The sequence below is a fragment of the Cryptotermes secundus genome, unplaced genomic scaffold (assembly GCF_002891405.2).
Source record: "Cryptotermes secundus unplaced genomic scaffold, Csec_1.0 scaffold122, whole genome shotgun sequence".
NCBI lineage: Eukaryota > Metazoa > Arthropoda > Insecta > Blattodea > Kalotermitidae > Cryptotermes > Cryptotermes secundus.
This window is the reverse complement of record NW_019738954.1, coordinates 606,390-616,362: the sequence shown is the minus strand read 5'-3', so window position 1 is coordinate 616,362 and position 9,973 is coordinate 606,390. Positions and strand designations below refer to the sequence as shown.

The following is a 9,973-nucleotide window of genomic DNA, read 5'->3' as shown; positions in this document are numbered from 1 at the left end:
AGCGCTATCGCTAATTCACACTCTGCAGTTCACTACAGCACACTTAAGTCTTCCCAGTCTGCTTTGTATTCGCCTATTGTCTTATAACGGCTTTAACAAGGTCTTCTGCTTCCGTGCTCATGTTCTTATCGGCTGGCGACTGTCCCACAACTGTCGACTCTCAACTCAGCTCACTTCTACTCGACTCCTGTACACTAACACTAACTGAACTCGGTCTGTTGAGTGATATAACCTCAGAGCGGAGCCAACAGAAAACATCGTTCTTCTGTTGAAGTGGGTGACGCGGTATCACGTGTTCCACTGCAGCGGCACTATCCACCTGGTGCCGGACCGCGTGACAACACTGCTTCCTGAAGTTCTCCTATTGTTGCGTGACGTCACCGCGGACGTGTTCCTCTGTTGCGTGTACAATCACTGTTACGCTGATAAGTTGTTTACTATGTTGTAACATAGTAACGGCTCTCTACACGCCACGATATTTATACCTAATGAATCTATAATTCTGCAGGGACACGATTTGATTTGTTTTAGACCTATTGTTGACGGGGTTAGGGATCGGAACCAGGAATGTGGAAGGATGAGATGATAATTAGTAGTTCAGCTACAGGAAGTGGCGATCTTGTTTTATGCGAGCTTCAGGTCGCATTGGCTCTGGGTAGCACCTGGTAAGGTTCCCTTCCCAGGTTACGTGGCGGGTAGGTATGACTCCTTAGCAATAGTAGGTTACCTAAGTGAAGGAAACCCTGAATAAAATCAATGGTCCTCCAAGATAGGGAGGGGGGCGGGGTTCAATCAGCTGGTAACCTGCTCAAGCAAGAAAAGAGTTGCTCGTAATCCTCAAAGATGCTTCTTGTTTGAGGATGGAAAGTGCTAACAAGCAAACCCCTTGCAGGCGATGATGATGACATTTGCCTGGCTCACCTTCTGTTGTTGGTGAGGTGCAGTACGTTGCGGATGCTACCCCAAATTTTGAAGGGAAGGGGATAACCCATATGAACCCTATTGATATTGCTGTGTTTCTTCGGACCTCAGAGTACCTTGAGATGATGATGAAGTCCAGCGACAGTGATAATGGGGAAGAGTCTGTATTGGAAAAAGAAAACGTAATGTCTTTCGACGACCTTAGGAGGAATATACCGATTACTTGCAGTCTTGCCAATCACATTACGCAAATCCATCTCTTTATGGAGCCCTAACCTAACTCCAGGGAATTAATGCGCCCCTGACGTGAAGTGCAGAGGGATCGATCAAAAATGAGGCAACCATCATCAATCCTAGACTTCTTCTTTTTTCGAGAAAAATCTCCAACGATGCTCCCGCAACATCCATCACTAACTTCAGCTCTCCACCAGCTAAGATGCCATTGCATAATTCATTTCCTTTCACCGACAGGATATCGGTGAACCGTAAGAAGATAAGAACAGAGCAAGCACAACCATTAGCGTCGCCTTGGCAAACTTCTTATACTTCAGCTATCAGTAATCAGATGTCTTAAGGGTAAATAGTCAACAGAACTTGCGATTTCATTGTATTAGTTAGTATGTTACGTAGCTCTTTAGTCAATAAACAGACAAGTCAAGTTTTGACGACAGTTAACAGCGGCCATTTTGCACAAACGTCCGGTTTCCTATAAGACTTTGGTCTTGCTAACCACGGTGAATCCAAGAAAGTAACCCTTGCAGTTGGCAAGGAACTCCTATTATCAGAATACGAATAGCTTTAAACTGTGTGTTCTCACATGAATGCATTTTCAGAAATGTTGTGGCACACTCCATCTCACAAAAAAATACTTAACGAGTAATATACAAATCGTCGATTTGGAAAATACTTGTTATTATCGTTAATATTATTACTTGCATTGGAGCCTCTGAATATGACACCCAAACGCAATCTAAGGCTGTGTCCACATTAGCGAGCCGAGGTTCGAGCCGAGCCCAGTCGCGAGCACATAACTCCCCATGCGGCTCGCAGTTATGTTCGCCAACTATGGACGTATTTAATGCTCGCGACTGGGCTCGGCTCGAAGCTCGGCTCGATAATGTGGGGAGACAGCCTAAACATTGAGAGCTACACACTGGACCGAGTTTCGGTTGACAGAGCAAAACTTACCACATGCTTTGGGATTTTCAGCGAGGAATTAAGAAATAGTCATAAGCGTGTTAAAATTCTGGCGGGCACATTTTTGACGATACTGCTGTAGGCCTTATGCCACCTGTCGCCCTCGTGTTAAAGAGGTGGGGACACCGGAGCCTGGCTTACTCTTCAGTTTCTGCCATGACAAACTAGCGACCAGCCACCGGAACCATAGTTCGATAAAAAATACTGACTTTAATTATAAAATTCAGTCTTCTGGGCTATAACACCATGTAGTCCGTTGAAAGTCAAACGACGTTTCGGAGGATTATATCGCCTTCATCTTCAGGGTCGAAAAATAAGCCGAGCAAGAAACTAACATGAAGCAGGCAGCAAGTAAGTTCTGCTTGCTTATTCATCGACCCTTAAGATGGATGGCATGTTCCTCCGAAACGTCGGTTGACCCTCAACGGGCTGCAAGGCGTATATTCCAGAAGACAGAACTCTGCACAACCACCGGTGTGAGAACCTAAAATTTTATTTAAATTAATTAGTTAACGAGCGTTAACGATACTTGAAATATCCAAATGTTGAAGCAAGTATTGTGGCGGGATCACCGTGCTGGGAACTTCTTTTTTTGTGGCCCAGATTCTGCACGTCTGCATAAACTAACGCCATAAGGCAGATTCCTTAGGTGCCTGACTGGTCAAGTAGTACTTCCCCTTTCATGGAATCCAAAGGTCATAACTGTGTATATATTAGCCTAAAATTTGGCCTATTCTGAGCCATACGAAGCCAGTGCACACCCTTATGATATAGTTCTTTACGATATATTTTAATATTAACATACCACCTACGCTTCGATCTCCCAAGAAGTATTTTTCCCTCAGGCTCTCAGATTAAAACAGTATGTGTATTTCTCATCTTGTGTTCATAGTTGATTATTAAATCGTCATTAATTAACCGCTGGTAACATACTTAAAATTAAATGACGAAATCGTGACATTTCCGTGTAAGCAATTCTTTGAGGACAGCGTTGTATTCTTAAGTATTTTATGATTTAGTGTTAGAGGTTTCAACATTGTATAATAGAAAGCTATTTCTGTATCCACAAATGCATTTCGCAGATATACTAAAGATTTTGTGGAAAGAAGAGAAAGCATTGGAGAAACTGTTGGCATTAGAGTCTAAATTCTACTGAAGGAGTCGAATTTGTTTAAGATTTAAAACCAAGTTTGTTTAGCTAGTCTGACAACACGCCGTGGCGCATGTGTTTCTGTTTTTATTCTGGGAATCACAGTCACAAACGTGCGATGGCCAGATTTTTTTATTCTCTGTTGGATTTCCCATCATTCAGCGCAACGTTTCAAAGTGTATAAACCCGTTTTTCGAACATATTTTTCCCTTGAAGTACGAGTATCAATGACGCGCTATTTCATTTTCAGAACATTAAAATATGTCACCAAACCCTTAAGCTTACCCTTTAAGTTGATTCACGCAAACACGTTTGTAGTTTTGTCTGCGTTCATTACGTTCAGCAGAGTATAATTTTGTCTCTTTCCTGCAGGTTTTATGTGTAATAATGCCGTCAAGAAAACCGAGATTAATGGCCGTAGGGATTCATTGCGCTGACCACGCGACATCCTCTATCCGCAAAAGTTGGCACTAACTTCGCCGACAAGCGGCGGTCGCTCGGCCGGTATAGTTTGCTTGCGGACTACAGGTCACGGAGTTTTTTATTTTAATGTGTATGCATTTCTAGTCTCCATATGTGCTACATATCCCACTGATTTCATCACTCTGTAATATTTGGGGAAAATTAAAAAAGTGTATGCCGGTCGCAGTATCCGAGCGGTCTAAGGCATGAACTGTCTTCGCTCGCTCGGAAGCCGTGATCGTGGGTTCGAATCCCCCACAAGGCATGGATGTTTGGTTTGTATATGCGTTTATTCTATGTTTGTGTTGTCCTGTGTTTAGGTAGAGACACTGCAACGAGCTGATCACTCGTCCAAGGAGTCCTACCGTCTGTAAAATGATCAGGAAACTGAGAAATCAGCCCTTTGCTCCAAAGTAGGAGCGAGAGGAGAGAGAAAAAAAGTATGAGGATCCTCATGAAGTAATATAATCATCTTCTTGCTGCATATATTCACAGCATCCTGTTCTTAAACGTCCTCAATCAACGAAGATCACTGATATTTAGAGGTGATGCCGCATAGTCTGTTAGGCCTTTACCGACATTTCGAAGGAATGTGATTCCTCCATTTTGACCATTCAAATCAGCCTATTTCAATCATTGCTATACAGCACCTACGGTTGATACAGCAGTATTAAATTGACTGCTGCACGTTATTTTTTATGACGTCGCACCTCCTGTGAGGAGCAACATGATATTCATGTCGTTCTTTTTACGTGGTACGAGATAATCTGCCTTTTTCATTTCGTCGCGTCATTAATTTTGTTTGGTGCACTGAAAACTTTTCCTTGTCGGCTTTGATGAGTATGGCCCCTAAAGAGAGGCGCTTTCGGCCTGCAGCTCCTCAGTGAAGTGTTTGAATCTCGCCCAAAACATATAGGTTCTTCGCGTTTTTCATCGCTGTCTGGTGAATGTCGGACAGTATTCTCCCAATCCTGTCACTGGAACCTACTCAGTTCCACCTAAAATCTTATACGATGCTACATGACTTTTAGCCTTTGGTCTGGAGCAGTAAAATAAGCGAATAAACAGTGTTCATCACTGACACCATTCTACCCCCCTAACATCACCACATCATTTAGGACAGCCCTCACCACGACTAAAATAAAGATTAAATTAAACGTTCGGTCAACGTCGCTGGTTGAGGGGATGGACATTCTGAGAGCTAGTTCAAGCTATGTACATTCTGGGTTGGTATTATAGTTACGGCTGAGTACGATAGGAGGCACTAGTTGTGGTTGTATGCGTTCTGGGGGCTGGTTAACGCTATGTGTACGTACAATGCTAGATGCTAGTTGAAGCTAATCACATTCTGAGTTGGTAGTTAAGCTAAGTATGAAATGAGGCGCTAGTTGTAGCTGTGTACCTTCTGGGAGCTAGTTGTAGCGGATGTGAACGCTAGATAAGGCCTTGTAGGATTTGTGACCCACTGCGTATTATTCGCACGAAGTTAGAATTCCAAAAAGTATTCCGGTGATAAGACGAAAACGTTTCACGTTTCAAATCTCTTTTAACATACTATGTAGTATATGGTTGGTTCTTCATAAATACATTTTCGTAATCAGTATGTTCTAACTTTTATCGCAGTTTAAATTGCAGGATCATGGCATATAACTTCATGAACATTTACGAAATATGTAAATGATGCTCATCGGCCCAACAAAAGGTTTTAGTCCGTTTTGTGTGTAAAATCGTTTCATTATTTCATGAACACTTCTAAATATTGCAGCTGCTGAGCTATTCTTTTAATTGCTTGCCTTATCGGAATACACATAGCTTCTTCTATTGTTGAGAGCGTAACTTCGGGATTGTTTACGAAGCCGTTGCCTAGCAATGGTTATGTGCATCACAATATAGTAGAAATCTAAGTTGTTTTCAGAACAGGTATGGATACGCTGTGTAAACCGATCTGTTGAATTAAAGCTTTTATAAGGGAGGGGCAGGAACTAAGAACACATTTTGCCCATAAAGCCCTGTTCCCATGCACAAGTTTACATACGCCGAAAACATCCGATTTTTGTTCCAATTTTGGTTCAGATTTGCACGTATAGAATTCAGACAACCCCCTTGTGTCTGTGGTTTTGTTGAATGAACGCTGACATGTCTTTACGAAATGTTCCAAAATAGCAGGCATTTTTTAAGTGTACTCGTTTACTTTTACTTTCGCTGATCGATAGTGACTTCAGATCACGTGTCATTGTAAAGAACTCTGAATATACTCTGCTGGAACTCTGTTTAATAATCTTACATTATTTAGATCGGTATCTTCTGAGATGTAGTACCGTGATGTATTTTTCTTTATTGCTAGTGGGGTGGGACTAAGTCCCTTGTACTGCGGCCACTTCTGGCTTATTGTACCAGCCCCAAATGATAGGTGAGTGTGATTGTGAAGCAATTGGTGAAATGAAGATTGGCAGGGGAAACCGAAGTACTCGGAGAAAACCTGCCCCAGCTCCAGTTTGTCCACCACAAATCCCACTTGACCAGCGACTAACCACTTGAGCTATGGCGCGGCCTTGTGATGTATGTTACACAGGTATAAGATGGTGTCGTCGTTTTCGGCCTCTGATCTCTGTGAAGAGGAACCTCGGAGCGAGTAATTAACTAGAAGTTTGCTGGAATGGATGGTAGCAGGCCTCGTACAGTACACTCCAAATAAAATTGAACATCATCATGATATATAACAGAGGGAAAGTTGATTTAACTACACTACATGTCACTAGAAAATTAACACTGCGCAGAATATTAGTTAATCTTCTTCAGAAATGTCTTTTAGTCCTTTTGCAGTTCTTCCAGCCCTGACAGACTTTCGCTTTCTGACATATGGCACTTGACGCTTGACTGTTATTGCTGCTGTCCATTTTATTATCTTCAATCATGATTCATTCAACAGCGGCTCCTCTTATACCTTCTTGCTCGTAATAAAGACGTTCTAATCTCTTCTCCCACATGCTGACGTGTGTTCTTCCATGCGTCTTGCCCTGTTTCTTCTCTGGCGACACAGTTTGCTCAGCGTTCTCTTTGTCAACGTTGCGTTCGTGTTTGCAGCGAACATCCGCTGACCAGGACACTCGGCGGTGTATCAATCGGGACGGAGGAGAGGAAATGTCAACACAGTAGGTCCTTTTTCTGCTGAAATCTGATAATTTCACTTATTTAATTCCATTAAAGCATACAGTTGAGCTTTCACCATGTTATCAGAAAATCTGATGTGTTTATTTTCTCTCTGTCTCCCACCAGTAGCCAGGCTTCCATTTCGTCGTCCTTTCAGTTCGATGTTGGCGGTTTGTCGGTCTGAATGTAGCGATACGAGGCGTTTTCGGTGACTAGAACGCAGTTTGACGGTAATTTGGTATTAGCATTGTCTCCAATTAGGGGATATAATTTTTACTGCCCATTTCATTGTGATGATCTCCGGTTTTCTGCCTAGATTTATACATATAGAGAAGTGCGTTAGAAATAAAGTCTACTCTTCCTCCAGTATGAACGACTGGAATCACTACGGTCCGCCAAATTCTTCAGTCTGGTATGGCCTCCATGAATGTCTTCGAACATAATTGGGCGTGCATCCGCTTTTATTTGTATGTTGTCTCTCCTCGTCTTCTTCCACCTACATCCAAGGTCCTTAACAATTCTTCTGAGGCTTGAACAGCTTCCATTAAAATCAGTGCTCTCCTCCTAGATTTTTTGTATAAATAATGTAGCGCAGTTGGTATAGTGACTGGCTACGGGCTGGACGACCGAGGGGCTGGAGTTCAAGTCCCGGTAGGGTCAAACATTTTTTGTTCTCAACGTTGTCCAGACTGCCTCTGAGGTCCACCCAGTCTCCTATCTAATAGGTACCGGGGGCATGAAGCTGACCATTCACCTCCAACTAGTGCCGAGGTCAAGAAAACATAGATCTATACATCCTCCTCTCCCCCATACGCCTTCATGGCGTGCACAAGGACAACTTTACCTTATTTACCTTTATGTAACAGTGACTGGAACCGTTCCATCTTGTGCATAGAAATTGTGGATGGTGCGCCTAGCAACACATTTATCAAAGTTGTTTGTTTCAGTTAATCGCTTAGGCACGTGTCTCGTGTCATGTGTTCCAAATAAAATATCTTCTTCAGCGTGCTCCCCTAGCACTTTCAGAATAATTTTGTCCTTTCAGACACTCCGGTAACTTCTGCCACCCTTTTCTGCACTCTTTTATCTAATTTATCTAATTGCGAACGCTTGTTGCTGTTCTTGCCTCCGGCTGTGTAATGTTTTGCAACCTAACTTGAAACGAAGAGGTTGCATCTTGTGAACGCAGCCAAGTCGCAAGGCAGCAATGTTCATGTTAGGCATCCACACTGATTCATTGACACAGGACTGTACTGACTGACCGAAACATGTGGCAAACTTATTTTTTTCCTTCCTTCCTTCCTTCCGTGGTCAGCATGCTGGACTGCCCTATAAAGGTTAGCAGCCAAAACCGGCGATGGCTACTATACCTATCAAACCGCCGTTAGAACTCTAAGTCTCATAGCCTTACATTATTGTTGTAATTTCATCCTTCGAGTAGGACCTCTGGCCTTTGAAAATGCTACATTTGTATTATTATTATTTTGTAAACATTAAAAATCTCTAGACAAATTCAGATATCGGAATTGTTTCCACTGGAAGGACCTGAATATCGTGGCCAGAAAATTTTCCAAATAATTATGACAAATTGGCATGAACTGTGAACTGCGGTACGGCATGAAGCGACCATGTCGACCAGACTTCCATAGGAGACCTGAGCATCTGTGTAACAGAACTCTGGAAGGACTGTCTCTCTCTGCATGCAGAGATCTGTGGTCGAACGGGGCAGCCTCTTGACTCTCTGCCAGGCGGGTGACAGCTCATGTTTACATATCGTTGTTTGCGGTGTTATTGTCGATATCGAAACGATGTATCGAAATATATTAAATCTGTTATAAAGCAGTCCGACCTGTATGCACAAACATAAATACGGACGTATGAAAGTAAGTGCACTGAATTAACGTTATGTTGGGTATGTTGTCAAAGCCTTATACTCAATTCAGGCCTCAAGGTATGGACTGGACAGTCTTGTGTTTCATTTCAAACTGGGTAATCTTGATTTTCGCCGATCATAGTGGCCACACGATCTAAGGCATGAACGATCTTCGGTTGCTCGAACGCTGGGATCGTGTGTTTGAATCCCACTCAAGGCATGGATGTCTGTTTGCGTTTATTCTGTGTTTGTGTTGTTCTATATGTAGGTAGCGGCCTTGCGAGGGCTGATCCCTCGTCCAAGGAATCCTACCAATTGTGTAGAGATTAAGAAACTGAAAAGCGGCCAAGGTCCAACAAAGGACTATAGAGCCATAGACTTGGGCTTTCCCTTTCGCCAGTGTTTCTAGAACTACCCTGGAGCTTGTTCAGACAGCACCACATGATTCCCCATTGTGTAGTCAGTAGATCATTCGCGAAGAAGACTGTCTTATGGGTAGCTGAATGACATCCCAAAAGTCTTCATAGTCACCGCTGTAAAAACCTCTAAGTCGACAATGAACCACTCACGTTTTCTCGACACGTCTTTAAGGTATGATTTGTATAGTAACAGACATAATTTTGACTGAATACATATAGTAATCCAAGGGAAATTAAATTTCCCATCTCGATATACACACGGTAGTATATCAATTTGAAAATTTCCTGCCTATGTTTTAATTATGCTCAAATATACCGACTGACATCCCCAGTGGAACATTTCTTGGTATGTAGCAACTCGGCAACGGTTTCCCAGAAACTTATTAGCCATAAATTCAGCATTAAACCTCGGTGTGGAATACTTACTGACAGACTAGCTCTCCCACGGTCTCGTAATAAAAGCACGTGCCTCCATTCAGGCAGTATGTTTCTACTGGACACGGCACGCCATACAGTGGCCACAGCGTTGTAGCTGTAAACACACAAACAATTCACATAAGTTATGTCTAAAGCTTTCTGACAATGGCTGTAATAATATCTCTGACTTGATTTGGACATTGTCCTTCGTCTTGCGTTCATTTTTAAAGCGTAGAACGACGTTTTGGAAACTTGATGCCGAGCAGAACACGACTTTCTACAACGAGGCTGAAAACATTAGACTGATTTATCAATCATTGGTTACGTTAAATCAATTCCTTCAGCGAAACAGGACAAACAGATCGGTCTCATATACATTGAGCA

The 9,973-nt window shown here is 42.6% G+C and overlaps 2 protein-coding genes across 18 annotated transcripts in view; one reads left to right on the top strand and one right to left on the bottom strand.

Moving 5' to 3' along the window:
• Positions 1-9,973, top strand: part of LOC111871353 (ubiquitin-like-conjugating enzyme ATG10) — a 647,673-nt gene that overhangs the window by 54,338 nt on the left and 583,362 nt on the right. The window lies entirely within an intron of this gene.
• Positions 1-9,973, bottom strand: part of LOC111871351 (protein vein) — a 330,532-nt gene that overhangs the window by 30,928 nt on the left and 289,631 nt on the right. For 6 of the 7 annotated variants that reach the window (XR_004513760.1, XR_004513761.1, XR_004513762.1 and 3 more), the window contains exon 4: positions 9,599-9,704. The exons of the other annotated variant lie outside the window; for it this stretch is intronic. Coding sequence is in view for 2 of the 6 variants with exons in the window: in XM_033754221.1 (XP_033610112.1) it covers positions 9,599-9,704 (106 nt within the window). In the remaining 4 variants the exon portion in view is untranslated. The remainder of the gene's footprint in view (positions 1-9,598; positions 9,705-9,973) is intronic. 7 annotated transcript variants of the gene reach the window in all.